This window comes from Miniopterus natalensis, chromosome 1 (assembly GCF_054644295.1).
Source record: "Miniopterus natalensis isolate mMinNat1 chromosome 1, mMinNat1.hap1, whole genome shotgun sequence".
Taxonomy (NCBI): domain Eukaryota; kingdom Metazoa; phylum Chordata; class Mammalia; order Chiroptera; family Miniopteridae; genus Miniopterus; species Miniopterus natalensis.
In genome coordinates, this window is record NC_142081.1 from 42,434,311 (window position 1) to 42,451,204 (window position 16,894).

The 16,894-nt window shown below is 35.4% G+C and overlaps 1 protein-coding gene across 2 annotated transcripts in view; it reads left to right on the forward strand.

The window, feature by feature from the left end:
* The window catches only part of HERC1 (HECT and RLD domain containing E3 ubiquitin protein ligase family member 1), a 166,443-nt gene that overhangs the window by 44,119 nt on the left and 105,430 nt on the right, over positions 1–16,894 (forward strand). For both annotated transcript variants that reach the window (XM_016208584.2, XM_016208583.2), the window contains exons 5-13: positions 120–431; positions 2,482–2,578; positions 3,096–3,239; positions 4,440–4,567; positions 8,225–8,369; positions 8,472–8,643; positions 10,711–10,845; positions 11,161–11,326; positions 16,076–16,201. In XM_016208584.2, the coding sequence (XP_016064070.2) occupies positions 120–431; positions 2,482–2,578; positions 3,096–3,239; positions 4,440–4,567; positions 8,225–8,369; positions 8,472–8,643; positions 10,711–10,845; positions 11,161–11,326; positions 16,076–16,201 (1,425 nt within the window). The remainder of the gene's footprint in view (positions 1–119; positions 432–2,481; positions 2,579–3,095; positions 3,240–4,439; positions 4,568–8,224; positions 8,370–8,471; positions 8,644–10,710; positions 10,846–11,160; positions 11,327–16,075; positions 16,202–16,894) is intronic.

Consider the following 16,894-nt stretch of genomic DNA (forward strand, 5'->3'; position numbering starts at 1 on the left):
TGCCTTAGTTGGCTTTAAAAGACTCCTTTTGAGCCTCTTTGTTAAAAACCAGCCTTAAATATTATACCTTGATTCTAACAGAAGCATTTTATATTGACATTTCTATATTTTGCTTATAGATTGAAGCTGGACAATACTGTACTTTCGTCATTTCTACGGATGGCTCTGTCAGAGCTTGTGGTAAAGGCAGCTATGGGAGACTGGGCCTTGGAGATTCTAATAATCAGTCTACTTTAAAAAAGTTAACATTTGAGCCTCATAGGTCCATTAAAAAGGTTTCATCTTCCAAAGGATCTGATGGTCACACTTTAGCTTTTACGACAGAAGGAGAAGTCTTCAGTTGGGGAGATGGTGATTATGGGAAACTGGGACATGGAAATAGTTCAACACAGAAATATCCCAAGCTTATTCAGGGCCCTCTTCAAGGAAAGGTATGTATTTTCTTTTTTAATTTAAAAATAATTAGACACACTGATGCTGTCATTGACAATATCTTTCAGATTTTGATGTCTGCTTTCTGAAGTTGCCTTCCCCCAGCCCTTTGGTTTATCTTTTATATAGTTTTTTATGGCTTACAGAACATTTTCACATACATTATTTAATTTTAATTCTTATAATAACCTTATTAAGGTATTTTCTCATTTCACAGGTAAGGAAACTGAGAATCATCCATTCAACAAATACTTATTTAGCACTTTCCAATTCCTAGGCAGTGTTTTAGGCATATGCGGTGAACAAAACAGACAAGATCCTTGCTCTCATGGAAATTTAGCCTGTGGGATAAAGATATAAATAAATAAACAAACAGATAAAATAATTTCTAATAATAGTAAAGAAAAAAATTCAGTAATGTAATAGATACTAACTTGAGTGAGGTGTGTCATATTAGATAATGAGGTCAGAGTTCTCTTGGAGGAAGTCCCATTTTAACAGAAACTTACATGAGGCATTTAAAGTGGTTAGGTAACTTGCCCAAGGTCACACACAAATAGTGGGCACCATTAAAAACTAAAACAAAATAGACTGAGGAACAAAATAGATCCAGAGATGGAGAAGCATGGAACAGACTAATGAATCTCAGTGGCAAGGTGGGGGTGGAGGGTAAGGGAGTTGGTTGGGCAAGATTAATCAAAGAACTTATATGCACATGTGCATAACCCATGGACACAGAAAGTAGTGTGGTGAAGGCCTGGTGGTGGTGGGGGGAGGCAGATGCAGGGTAGAGGGGAATCAATGGGGAAAAAAAGAAGGGATATCTGTAATACTTTCAACAATAAAGATTAAAAAAAAAACCCACAAAAAAACCCCACTAAACCTAGATCTCCTTCCTAAACATATAATTATATGCAATTATATGGGTTTCTCAATTTTAAGATTCTTTCCATGAAAGTTTTCTCACATAGAAATCTCTTAATGTTTAAGTTTTAATTTTATATCAGAATTACAAGTGGGATACTTTTCCTTCATGGGAGGTTGGTTGACAAGGTTGGCTATCAAGTGAATTTTACTTTATTGTAACTTTCAGTATTTTAACTTAGATATCAACCCCTAAGCAGTGAACTTTGGAACATTCCACTTGAAAGCATCAGGAGATACTTAATAAGATGTTGAATATGGGGCTCTAAGTAACTTCAGATAAACACTGTTTGAAGTTGTATTTTCCTATCTTTGTAGCACCTCCTTTCTTCCTTAGTTATAATTCTTTTTAAAGTGAGTTCTAATTTTTGAGATTAAAGAGACTAGAGATTTAAAAGGCATAGAGTTATTAGTGTAGATATTTTTTTTTGGTGTATCTTTTTTCAGTAGTCAATGATTTTGATAAGTGTTAAAAGGTATAACGGGATCCCAAATTATATTTGTACATACCCTGTTTCCCTAATTTTACTCACCGAATGTATAGCTACTTGGGTAAAAAGCTACTGTGAGGAGTTTAATTAATGTAAGCTTATATACTGCTCAGATCTTTCTGCATTGGTAATAGTCTATGTGTTTTTGAGAGTTATTCCTATTATGTAATGAGTTTTTCTCGATGGTTAGCCAGGATTGGAGATTTTATGTTAACATATTTAAAATGGGTGTTTAGCCTTCTCCAACTCTTTGAGTAAAGACTTAAGTAGTGATATAATATTCTTGCATGTGATTAGATTGATGTATTCGGAGTTGGGGAAGTTGCTAGCTTTTACACTTTGTGTGAATTGAATTAAGAAAAGTTGTCTTTTCCTTTGGGTGGAATCCAGGGTTCATGGCCTGGCAAATATAGAGCATATAGCCACTGCTCTGAAATATAGAACATAGGCTATGTTTCAGCACTTTTCTAGCCAGGCAGCCTTGTCCTGCACACAAGCCCCATGACTGTACAGGGCAAATTCCTGGATAAGTTGTGAGTATCAGTATCTCTGAAGTCTCTTTATATGTGGTCAAATACAAACTATATGTTTTAGCATCTTCGTGTTCATCAAATTCACTTTGTGTGCAATGCAGGTAGTTGTTTGTGTGTCGGCTGGATACAGACATAGCGCTGCTGTCACAGAGGATGGTGAATTGTACACCTGGGGTGAAGGAGACTTTGGAAGATTAGGTAAGATTTTTTTTTAAATTGAAAGTATTCTCACAGAAAAATAGAAATGATGATGGTTATGGAGAAGCAGTGAGACTAGAATTAATAGGTCAAAGACTGTCATTTATTTTGTTTGTCTTTAAGTTCAGAGGAAGATAAGTTTATATATAGAATAATACCTAGATTCTGGTGCTGAAATTTAAAATGTAATTAAATCTATCAAGTACTTAGTGTGTACTATGAGCAGGCACTGCAGGATTTCAGGGATAAGAAAGATACCATCGTGATCCTGATGTGTATCATCTAGTGGGTAGGGAAAACAAGTCAATATGAGCATGATATTAGACAGCATTAGATAAGTACTCTGAAAGGAGCATAAATTGAATGTCCTAATGATCCTTTGGAGGGACCAGGTAACTCAGTTTGGGAGTAGCCTAGCAGATTGGATGAGAAGGTGATAGAATGTGTATTCCACTGTGAAGTAATGGCCTAAAGAAAAAGAGTTAACATTATTTCTTTTTTGTGGTATTTTACTAAGGTCATGGTGACAGTAACAGCCGAAACATTCCAACGTTAGTAAAAGACATTAGCAATGTAGGAGAAGTTTCTTGTGGCAGTTCACATACTATTGCTTTATCTAAGGATGGGAGAACTGTATGGTCTTTTGGAGGAGGAGACAATGGTATGTAAAAATTTATTGATTGATTGCTTTGGTCTTCCTGCTTAAGTTTCTTAAAAAATTATTTTTTAGTTATATTTTTTAGTGTTTATTGTAGAAAAACCCAAATACCGATGGTGGAAATTAAAACTAAAATGAACTATTTTTTAAAATGTTGCTGTAACCATTGTTAAAACTTTGGTAGATAGACATCTAAATGTGTGTGCATTTATACAAATTTGTACATACTGTATATTTCTACTTAATTGTCTTTTAAAAACCAAAGTAGGCCTATATTTACCCTAGATATTATTTGATAACGTGCTAGTTTTTATCTAACAGTATTTTATGAATATCTTTCTATGTCAACAAGCTTGGCTCTACGTTTTTCTTTTAAATAACTTAAAGTATTCTTTCATTCGATTGTAGCACAACTTATAAAATCAGTTTATTGTTGAATATCTAGAGGGTTTCCAATTTTTTTTCAGTATTAAAAACAGTACAGCCCGGCTGGGCGTGGCTCAGTGGTTAAGCATCGAACTAGGACCCAGGAGATTGCTGTTCGATTTCTGGTCAGGGGACATGCTGAGGTTGCAGCTTCAATCCCCAGACGGGTGTGCAGGAGGCAGCCGATCAGTGACGATTCCTTCATCATTGATGTTTCTATCTCTCTCTCTCCCTCTCCTTTCCTCTCTCTGAAATCAATAAAGATATATTAAAATATATATATATATGAATGAATGAATGAATAAAAAAAGCCAGTACAATGAATTGACTAAATCTTTGCCCTCTTTACTTAACCATTTCTGCCAATAATGTAGGACTGCTCATTTCCCATATTCTTTAACAACACAGGGTATTCAAATGAAGATAATTTTAAAAATTATTTCAATAGTGAAAATGGTATCATTTAATTTGTATTTCTTTTATTCTTAATAAGGCTGAATATATATGTTGGCCATTTGTTTTTCTTCTTTAATGATGATTTAAGTTTTGTATTTCATGAACTATTAAATCTTCAAAAATTAAAAAAATTATATTCATATGCACTCTAATATAGGAGCAATTTAGTATATCAGCAAATTTCAAATTAGAAATATCACCATTAAAGGAGAGAAAGACAAAAATAATTTTCTATATCTCTTTTAAAGTAGTTTTAATTGCAAGAATAGACGTTCTTTAAAACAAGTAAATTGTTTAACTTGAGTGTGTTTGTTTTTATAGGCAAACTTGGCCATGGTGATACCAACAGAGTGTATAAACCTAAAGTTATTGAAGCTTTACAAGGAATGTTCATACGCAAAGTTTGTGCTGGAAGCCAGTCTTCGCTTTCTTTGACATCAACAGGACAGGTAGGACTAAGGGATAAGTGTGAAGTCTTAGATCATTTCCTTGGACTAGGTGACTAAAAAGTAATAATTGTATTTAAATTTTAAAGTTAAAAAATACATTTAAAAATACATTTTCTCCTTTTTGAAGAAGTACAGTATCTGAGAAAGGATCAGGTTTTCTGACTTGCCTTGTGTAACCCAGGCAAACCTGCCCTTAGCTCCTTGTTCTTTCTGTTAAGATGATTTTATAAAACCTTTTAGCACTTAGCACCCCTTAAGTTTTTCCTAAAAATCATGGATAGTGGGGGAAAGTGAGACTAGATCTTGCTGGAACCAGTGATATATACTAATAAAGCAAGAAAGTAATCAAAAGAGAGGATAAGGAGAACATTCCCATATGGAAAATAATCTGAGAGGTTTGGATATTTCTGAGACTGGTTAATCAGGCTTAGGATAGTCAGAACTTTACAATTTCTTTATAAACTTTTGAATTTATACATGCATATCTTGGCTTCCCTTTGTTTGTTTGTGATGGAGAAGGTCCTGGCTTGGTGATAGTAATTTCCCCTTTACATCCATCAGCAATGACAGTGGAAAAAGGAGCTGACCACTCATTCTGTCACATATAGGAATCCCTTATATGCCAGGTAGTGGTATAAAAATGTTTTCTAACAAATTCAAAGGTAGATGAGCAGCAAAGCTGAAATTAGCATATAATTTAATGTGTTTTTTTTTGAGAGACTGGAATGCCTTGTGTCCTAAAAAATCTACCTCATGCCCTGGCCTAGAGCGTCATCCCCATACACCAAGGTTGCAGGTTCAGCCCACAATCAGGGCACATACAAGAATCAACCAATGAATGCATAAATAAGTGGAACAACAAATAGATGTTTCTCTCTTCCTCTCCCCCACCTTTCTCCCACCCTCCCTCCCCCTTTCTCTCTCTCTCTAAAATACCAATAAATAAATTAAAAAAAAATCTACCTCAAACTATTTATCACCTTGTATTTTAGTTATTTATTACAATGCTAGTTGCTGCCTTAAAACTTTAAACTTCTCTTTTACATGTTTCTCACTGAGGGTTTTGTGCTAAGAATCCATGAATTGAAGCCAGAAGATGCTCATTATTTGTTGTATAGCCACAGGCAAATCACAGATCCCCCTTGAGTATCATGTGCTTCTTTTGCAAAAGAGGGGTAATAATTTCTGCTTTGCTTACAAATGATCACAAAAGATAATTATTTGAATTGAAAGTGTCTATAAATTATGAAGTACTGTTCAACTGGTAGTTGCTAATAATATAATACTAATAAATATATTACATTAAATTCCAAAGAAACGTAAATTATTTGCTCTATGGAATAGTTGTATCATGAGTGCACTAAGTTATGTGAAATCAAATGCATATACTGAGAAAAAAATAAAGTGAGAAAGAAATACTTTTAAATGTAAGGGTAGTTCTGTTTACTGTCACACTACTTGCTGAGTATGAAATGAAGATCAACATTTTTTTTTTTAAAATATATTTTTATTGATTTCAGAGAGAGGAAAGGAGAGGGAGAGAGAGAGATAGAAACATCAATGATGAGAGAGTCATTGATCGAGCCCACAGCCTGGGCATGTGCCCTGACTGGGAATCGAACCCCGATCATCTGGATCCCAGGTCGACGCTCAACCGCTGAGCCACGCCCAGCCGGGTGAAGATCACCATCTTTTTCCACGGCTCATCTCAGTTCCTCAGGCCTCTTTAGTGCTAACTCACCACCATATTAAGTGTGATTCTTATGTTAAAAAAATATAGTATGTATTTTTTTTAATACAACAAGGTCCCTAAATGCAAGCCAAGTATTTCTTCATCTTGTGTTCAAGCAAAGGAATACCACAGTAGCAAAACTTAGGTATATGTGTCTTAATGAGTGAGAATACTATATTGTATTTGAGTGACTTAGGAGATTTTAAATGACATTGACTATATATTTTTTCGTCTTATTTGTCTTTAGTTCCTAACCCTTCCTAACATAAGTCTTTCTTGTACTGGAATGTGGCATTCTATACTTGTCTTAAGAAAGTTCTCTGGCAACTGGTACAAGTATTTGCTCTTCATTTTTTGTTGAAGAGGCTTAACCTCTCAGTAGTCTTTCCTGAAATAATTGCAAGATAAAAAAATTCCCAAACTTGATGGCATAAGAATAAGAGTCTATATGATATTACGAAAACCCACTAAAGGAAAAAAAGTTATTCAGTTTGCTGATTATTTTTATTTTTGGATTGCCGAATTGGAATAGTTTATTTTCTTATATTCTTCTTTTTTTACCTTATATTTCCCTCAAGCATCTTTCATCAGTTGATGATTGTTTTAGTATTAATTAGTCAAAAATAAAGATGTTTGCTTCACATGGTCCTGTTTTTAAGTGGTAATTAAAATTGTTATAACAGTGAGGTAAGGTAGTTTTCAACTAAATCATAAACATCAGTTTTGTGATTTATATAATTTATTTTATATGATCACCCCTTGATTTAATCAACCAAGTAATATTTGTTGAGACCTTCAGAGTAAGAAGCATGTAAAGAAATTTTAAGATAGGGCCAGTATTTCTTTTATATATATGTATGTATATATATATATATATATATATATATATACACACACATACATATATATATATATTTTTATTGATTTCAGAGAGAGGATGGGAGAAGGAGAGATAGAAACATCAATGATGCCTGGCCGGGTGTGGCTCAGTGGTTGAGCGTCGACCTAGGATCCAGGTGATCGGGGTTCTATTCCCGGTCAGGGCACGTGCCCTGGTTGTAGGCTTGATCCCCAGTAGGGGGCTTGCAGGAGGCAGCCAATCAATGACTCTCATCATTGATATTTCTCTCTCTCTCTCTCCCTCTCCTTTCCTCTCTCTGTAATCAATAAAGATATATTTAAAAAAAAAAAAAGAAACATCAATGATGAGAGAGTCACTGATCAGCTGCTTCCTGCACGCCCCCTGCTGGGGATCGAGCCTGCTACCCAGGCATGTGCCCTGACTGGGAATGGAACCGGAGTCTCCTGGATCCTAGGTTGATGCTCAACTGCTTAGCCACACCCGGCCAGGCGATAGCACCAGTATTTCTAAGCTGCTAAGCTTGGGCAAATATAATACAATGCAAGCTGATTAGTATCTTTGGCAGAATCTCTTAGAATATCCTTCCATTTAAAAAAATTTTTTATGACCAATTATTTTTCTTTCAGCTCAGATATTTGTCTGCCTATACAATGAGCTTTTAAAAACAGCAAAATAAATCACTATGAACATTTTTAATATTTCATTTTAAAAAATATATCTTTATTGATTTCACAGAGAGGAAGGGATAAGGAGAGAGAGAGAGAGCGAGAAACATCAGTGATAAGAGAGTCATTGATCTGTCCCCTGCACACCCCTGATGGGGGATTGAGCCTGCAACCTGGGCATGTGCCCTAACCAAGAATCGAACCTCGATCTTCTGGATCATAGGTCAATTCTCAAATGCTGAGCCATGCTGGCTGGGCACTATGAACATTTTTAAAAGAACCAAAACAGTAAATATTATTTTTAACAATAAAGTTATTTAGTATTAAACCACACTGTTTATGATATTTATTCTTAGTATCTCAAGATATTATGTGTAGTGTATTTCTGTTTGTTTCAGGTCTATGCTTGGGGCTGTGGAGCTTGTCTAGGTTGTGGTTCTTCAGAAGCTACAGCTTTGAGACCCAAGCTTATTGAAGAACTGGCTGCCACCAGAATAGTTGATATTTCTATTGGAGACAGTCATTGTTTGGCTCTTTCTCATGGTAAAGTCATTTGTTTTTAAGAAGTAGTATTAACTATCACCTTCCACAAATACATTACATTTAAATTGGGGTTTTATTTTGTTCTTTGTGTTTTGTTTTTAGACAATGAAGTTTACGCTTGGGGCAATAACTCAATGGGGCAGTGTGGCCAAGGAAATTCCACAGGTCCTATTACTAAACCAAAGAAAGTGAGTGGCTTAGATGGCATAGCTATTCAGCAGATCTCTGCTGGAACATCACATAGTCTGGCATGGACTGCACTTCCTAGGGACAGGTAAGAGTGCTGCCTGCATTTAAAAATTCTTGTGTTTTAGTAACAATAGAAACACCAGTGAAAATAGAAATGACTGTTTTTCTGTCATAAAATACCCTTCTGAACATCTTTAGTATTTTTTTTAACTATCATAGAATTGACATCTAGATTTCTTTCAATTTGAATGTTGAGGTTAGATATGTTTTATAAGCATGAGATTATCCCCTGTATTTAAGATATTTTCTTAATTTTTCTCCTAAACATTTTGAATTTCATTTCTGTGTCCAGATAATGATTTTAAAAATTAAATGTCTAAATATCAAGAGGAAATTAAATTAAAATAGTCAAAATCGGAACTAGGCTTTGTTGATTTAAACAGTTAATTAGCCTCTGTACCCTTTATGTGGTCGGTTTTTTGGAAAAAAGTAGTTGCCAGACTTAAATAAAGGAAGTTACTTTTTGCAGAAATTTAGTTTTGTCCTAAAGTGATAATCATAGGTCTGTTTAGATAATCAGATAGGCGACTTTTAGCCAATAGTAGGAGATTGAATTTTAAGGAACTTGGAGGTTGTTTCAGATACTTTTAGATGCATGTGAGCTAATTTACGACTTAGAATGTATTATACAGTTGACCCTTGAACAACATCGGTTTGAATTGCGCTGGTCCACTTATACATACACAGATTTGTTTCCAATAAATATACAGTTGGTCCTTCATATCTGTGGATTTTGTGTCTGTGAATTCAGTCAACTGTGGATTGAAAACTATTTTCAATCTGTGGCTGAGAATTTGTGGAACTTGGAGGCCTGAGTGTATGCATTTTTTTCCCACCATTTCATTTAAAAAAATTTTAAAAAATATATATATTCATTTCAGAGAGAGGAAAGGAGAGGGAGAAGGGAGAAAGAGAGATAGAAACATCAATGGTTAAAGAGTCATTGATCGGCTGCCTCCTGCACGCCCCCAACTGGGGATCAAGCCCGCAACCCTGGCATATGCCCTGACCAGGAATCGCACCCTGATGCCCTGGATCCTGGGTCGACGCTCAACCGCTGAGCCACGCCCGGCCGGGCTCTCTGCCATTTTATATAAGGGACATGAGTACCCACGGATTTTGGTGTTCACCAGGGGAGGTGTCCTAGAACCAATCCCGTGCACATACTGAGGGACAACTACAGTTAAGTTTTGGGGATTCAGAAGTTACACATGGATTTTCGACTGTGCCCCGGTAGAGGGTCAGCACCTATAACCCCCACATTGTTCAGTGGTCAAATGCATTGCATTCTAGACTTTTGATTCAGATGGGGTTTATTATGACATTCTAACCAATTAAAAACATTTATAGATAATTACCCTCCAAAACAAAAGCCAAAGTATAATAAATTGAATATAATAATTTGCTATTAGTATTAAATCTGCAACTTCCCACTTTATATGTAAATAGTTTGTTTTCAAGATCTTGAAAATCATCACAAGAGTTTTTCTTTTAACAGATGTCATTATATATCATTGTATAGAGTTGGGCTAGTTTTCTCAAAATGAAATATAAATTTTATAGACCCTTAGAATCAGAAGGGGCTGCAGTAGATCATGTGTCTCAGCCTCCTGCCTTCAGGTGAGTGAATATCCAAACCTTCCAAAACAGGTGGTGGTTATACGTTTTCTTCTTGAAGAACTCTAGGGATGGCAAATTTTTGGTTTTCCTCAGTTGCTGAAATGAAGGGTTTTATCACCTTCATAATCAAGGTCTTCTGTGTATCTTGTTGAAATCTTTCAGCTTTAGTAATGGTTTAGTTTTTGATCATGTGTGAACTTTTTTTTTTTAATCTTTATTGATTTCAGAGAGAGGAAGAGAAAGGGGGAGAGAGATAGAAACATTAATGATGAGAGAGTCATTGATCAACTGACTCCTGCATGCCCCCGACAGGAAATTGAGCCCACAACCCAGGAATGTGCCCTGACCAGGAATCGAATAGTAATTGCCTGGATCCTAGGTCGATGTTCAATGCTGAGCCACGCCTGGCTGGGCATGTGTGAAAATTTTTATGTTGAGTCTGTTCCATGATTTTTCTTATGTTTTTTTCTAGACAAGTTGTTGCATGGCACCGACCTTATTGTGTAGATCTTGAAGAGAGTACCTTCTCACACCTGCGTTCTTTTCTTGAGAGATACTGTGATAAAATAAACAGTGAGATTCCCCCACTCCCTTTCCCTTCATCAAGGTATGTTCTATATATGTGTATTTGTGTGTCTGTGCACATGTCTGTTAATTACTCATTTCAAGTTTTGACTCACTAGTCTTGTTTGATTTTCCCCTCAATTATACAAAACTACTTTGTAATCTAAAAAAGAGCTAAACTTAGGTACTTGTTGATAATAACCTTTCTGGAGAGTTATCCATAATTTCACAAATCATGTTTTAAAAATTACTGCTGGTTATAATTTGACAAAATTTTTAAAGATAAAATAATGTTACTTAAACTGGAAAACACATGCTCTTATGTTCCAAAAGTTCACAGCAGTTTATTTGGTTTCAGGGAACACCACAGTTTCCTCAAGCTGTGCCTAAAGCTGCTTTCAAATCACCTTGCTCTTGCACTTGCTGGAGGGGTAGCTACCAGCATTCTTGGGAGACAGGCAGGCCCACTTCGAAATTTGCTCTTCAGACTGATGGACTCAACTGTCCCAGATGAAATCCAAGAGGTAAGAGTATAGGACTCATGAATCTGTATCTCAAGCAAGGCACATCTTTCTCTGAGGTTGTAGTTCATAAATTCAACTATATCTTAGAAAACTTTAGTTGGCTGTTCTTTTCCCTACTCCTATTTTCTTGGGAGAACAAATGTTTTTGGTTAATCCATCCTTTAAAATAAAGATTAACTGTCACCTCTGAGAACCCTTTTCATTCCCTGCTCTCCTGCCAGCAAGTTAGGTTTCTCTTATATATATTCTCATTGTATTGCATTGTATTGAAGTTGTCTTTTTATAAATTGCCTGTCTTTTCCCACCAGAAGATGAATTTATGAGGACAACGACCTAGTTTATTTTTTCTTATGATAAAATACATATAACATAAAATTTACCTTCTTAACTATTTTTAAGTGTACAGTTCAGTGACATTAAATACATTCATAATGTTTTACAACTATTACCACCATCCATCTCCATAACTGTTTTCATTTTATAAAATTGAAATTCTATATCTTGCTTAATAACTCTGCATTCTCCCCTCCCTCCAGCTCCTGGCAACCACCATTCTACTTTTGTCTCTATGATTTTGACACTCTTAAGTGTGTCATGTAAGTGGAATCATATACTGTTTGTCTTTTTGTGACTAGCTTGTTTCACTTACCATAATAAAGTTCATCTATGTTGTAGCATATGGCGGTATTTTCTTCCTTTTTAAGGCTGGATAATCTGTTGTATGTATATACTACATTTTGCTCACTCACTCATCCATCATCTTGATGACCTTGGATTAGGCACTGATTTCTTAGATATGACTACCAAAACATAAGCAACCAAAGAAAAAAAGGTAAATTGAACTTCATCAAAATTAAAAACATTTATGCTTCAAAGGACATTATCAAGAAAATCAAAATATAACTCACAGAATGGGGAAATATTTCTAAATCATATTTGCTTCTGATAAACTTCTGGTTTCCAGAGTATATAAAGGATTCTTGCAAATCAACAATAAAAAAGACAACCCATTTAAAAAAGGAATAAAGAATCTGAATAAACATATCTCTAAAGATAGACACATGGCCAATAAACACATGAAAAATGTTCTACATCACAACTCATTAGGAAATACAAATCAAAACCACATGAGATACACTTCATACCCACTAGATGGCTATACTAAAAAAGACTGACAATGGCAAGTGTTGGTGAGGATGTAGAGAAATTGGAACCCTCATACATTGCTGGTGGGAATGTAAAATGGTGCACCTACTTTGGAAAACAGGTAATTCCTTAAATAGTTACCGTGTAACTCAGCAATTCCATGCCTAGATCTATACCCAAGGGAATTAAAAACATATGTCCAAGCAAAAATGTGTACATACATGTTCATAGCAGTATTATTTATAATAGCCAAAAAGTGGAAATAAACAAATGTCTGTTAAATGGTGGATGAACAAAATGTGATATGTCCATACAGTGTAATATTATTCAGCTATAAAAAGAAATGAAGCCCTAGCTGGTTTTGCTCAGTGGTTAGAGTGTCAGCCCTCAGACTGCAGGGTCTCAGGTTTGATTCTGGTCATGGGCATGTACCTCCAGTGCAGGTTCCATCCCCAGCCCCATTCGGGGCACGTGTGGAAGGCAACCGATTGATGAGTCTGTCACATCAACGTTTCTCTCTCTCCCTCTCTCTTTTCTCTTTCTCTCTTTTCTCTCTCTCTCTCCTACTCTCTGAAAAGCAATGGAAAAAATATCCTTGGGTGAGGATTTAAAAAACAAAAAAAGAAATGAAGTACTGACACATGCTACGACATGACTGAACCTAGTAAACTCTGTGCTAAGTGAAAGAAGTCATACACAGAAGGCCACATATTGTATGATTCCATGTATATGAAATGTTCAGAGTAGGCAAATCCATGAGATATAAAATAGATTAGTTGGTTTTCAGGGGTTTGAGGGAGGGAGAGATGGGGAGTGACTGCTAATGAGCTCAGTGTCTTTTTTAGGGTGATGAAAAAGTATTCTAAAATTAGTGGTGACGATTGTATAACTGAATATACTAAAAACCACTGAATTTTGTACTTTTTTTCCTCTTTCCTGGGCTGGTTGGCTCAGTTGGTTGGAGCATCATCCCATACACCAAAAGGTTGTGGGTTTGATTCCCAGTCAGGGCACATACCTAGGCTGTGGGTTCAATCCCCAGTCAGGGTGTGTACAAGAGGCATGTTTCTCTCTCCAACCCCCATCCCACCTCTTGCCCCTTGCACTCTCTCTCTAAAAATCAATAAAAACATATCCTCAGGTGAGAATTTTTTTTAAAAAGTGTGTTTTATGACACGTGACTTACATGTCAATTTAAAATGAAATGAAATAGATATGGTGATTTTTTTTCTGCTACAGGGGGGGCATGTCCCTGGTAGGAGTGTTAACATTAACCTGGAACTTTGAGGATTTAATATTTATCAGCAATAAGGTAGTGAAATGTGTTTTAAAAGGTTCAAAAGTACTGGAATAAGATAAGGAAAGTAAACTTAAAAAGTTATCTTTGGATTTATTTATTTATTTATTTATTTATATATCTTTATTGATTTCAGAGAGAGGAAAGGAGAGGGAGAGAGAGATAGAAACATCAGTGATGAGAGAGTTGTCATTGACGGGCTGCCTCCTGCACACCCCTGACTGGGGATCGAGCCTGCAACCCGGGCATGCGCCCTGACCAGGAATTGAACCCTGATCTCCTGGATCCTAGGTTGATGCTCAACCGCTGAGCCACGCCCGGCCGGGCAGAGTTGTTTATTTCTTGAGCCTCCTTGGTAGCTACTCTGTCTTAGGAGAGTCCTCAGGAGGTGGACTGTGTATAGGGCTGTTTCTGTTGAGGGCTATTTTTGTTCCTCTTTCCTTATCCTCGAAACTTCATGTAATTTATCTGTTTGCAGCAATCACTGTTGCTGTGTGTTGTTTCTTTCTTTTTTAGTGCTTTAATTTGAACCAGTTGTAGACTTAAGGAAAGGTTGCATAAATAATAGGGTTTTCATGTATCTATCACCCAGCTTCCTTTAATACTAATGTCTTATATAACCACAGTACAGTTATCAAAACAAAGCAGTTAACACTGGCTTAATACTATTAATTAATCTAAAAACCTTATTAGAAATTATATCCATTTCCACTAATGTCCTTGTTCTTTTGCAGGATCCTGTTCAGGATCCTGTATTGCATTTAATTTTATTTCTCCGTAGCCTCCTGCACTCTGTAAGAATTTCTCATCCTTTCCTTGTCTCTCATGATCGTCAGTTTTTTAAAAATTGAATATCTCTGCTATTTTTTCATGATTGGACTGAGGTATGCATTTTTTGAAAATACCACAGAAATGATGATGTGTCCTCAGTACGTCAATACCATGGGGTTCATGATACTGATGTGTTTTATTACTAGAGATTTTGACCTTGATTGCTTGGTTAAGGTGGTGTCTGCTGAGTTTCTACATCCATCAGTAGTTTCTGAGAGAGGGTAGATAGAAAATACATTCTTTGAGAATATACTTACACTTAAGTAGTTCACAAATTGAATACCTTCATGAATAGCTGAGGCATAGAATTCTAAAATGAAAATCATTTTCCCATAAGAATTTTGAAGTCATTGCCTTCCAGCTTTCAGTGTTGTTATTCAGAAAATCAATGCTATTCAAATTTTTGATCCATTGTATGGAAACCTGTTTTTCTTTCCTGGATTCTATAGAAAGTTCTAATTGTCCTTTGTGTCCCTTATGTTCTCACATTTGAAAATACTTTCTATGAACTGATGTGGTTCTGATTTTATCCACTCTGGTATATACTTAGGTGGACAGCTTTTAATTTGGAAACCCATAGCCTTCAGTTTTAAGAAATTATCTTGAAGTGTGTTGTTATTTCCTCTTCATTGTTTTTTCTTTCTCTGAATTCCTTATTATTGGGATACTAGACCTCTTAGACCAGTACTGTTAATTTTCTTGTTTTCTTTTCTGTTTTCCACTTTCTCCTCTATAAGAAATTGAATTTTGTATTCTAACCCTCCTGTTGATTTTTTTAAAATTTCTTCTATAATTTTTTAAATTTATTAAAAAAGAGCTCTTAATCTTTGAGTGTTTCTTTTTTCTAGTCCAATACCCTCATTTCACTGTTAAAGAAGTTATGACCACAAAAGTTATGGGTCATAGATAATGCAGCTATTCTTTATGCTGTTCCTCTTACCTAGACTTCTGTTTGGCTAAGCCCTGCTCATTTTTTAAATTCTTAACTCAAATGCCTAATCTTAGGGAGACCACCTATGAGCTTATTGGCCATGTTAATTGCCTTTTTGTGTGTGTGCTCATTCCCATTTACTTTTCCTATGTGACTCCTTTCATACTTACAATTACTTGCTCAGGGTTTCTCTCTCTGACCAGACTATATATATGCTCACAAAAGCAGGGCTTTTGTCTTTGTTTGTATCTGCATCCACAGCACTTTGCAGAGAGCCTTACTAGGCCCAGTGCTGTGGATTCAACACTAAATATTTGTTGGGTGACAATTATCTATTAGTGGCAAATACAAAATATGTATGACATCTAAAGAAGGACTTGCATGCCTTTTTTTTTTTTCTCACATATCACCTATATTTAGACTTCCATGATCTACCTTCTTTAGATTTCTGTCATCCTAATAGTCAATGGATTTAATGTATCTTTTTATTTATAAAAAGGATAAGAACCAGGCCAATAAATACACTTTTCTTTTTTGATATTAGGTGGTAATTGAAACTCTGTCAGTGGGAGCAACCATGCTGTTACCTCCATTACGAGAACGTATGGAGTTACTTCATTCTCTTTTACCCCAAGGACCTGATAGATGGGAAAGCTTATCCAAAGGACAGGTGAGCCTTTGCATGGTATCTAAGTAAACCAGTAATATCGCACACACAAAAGAGAGAGGAAAATAAAGCTAATCAATTGCCTTGTGTTTATGAAATAATACTTAACTTGATGTTTCTGGTAAGTCCTTGTGTTTAATGTTTTCTACTGGAAGAGTTCCCAGATTTCTAATGAAGATGAAGTAAATTATAATTTATTAAATGATTTGGTGGTAATTATTAAAATTATGACTAATTTTTTCAGTGTTGCTTACATTGTCAAAACAGAGACCTTTTAGTTTATTTGTAATGTACTGAGTTGAAATCAAGGGCATGTACTACTATTGGTTCCATGCCCAGAACTTCGAAATTGCTTACATAAAAAGTAAAGGATGACTGTTATGAAAAAGTATTTGATGATATGAGTATGCTTATTCTTTTCATTTTTAATATCTTCTCTTCATTAAAGTAAATACATTTTGCTTAATCAAGTAGAACAATCAATTGTAGAGTTAAAGATATCCGGGAAAAAGTGGTACATACTTCTAATATAATATTCACAGATACCTTGCAATGAGTATTTTGCATTAGTTTAGGTTTCAATGATTTATTTTAAACATTAGGATAAGTAGTTTCATTGGTAATTCTGTAGAAGAATGTGTAGTATAATTTATTTGTTGACATTTCCTACTCCTCTCTACTTACAGTACTAAAATC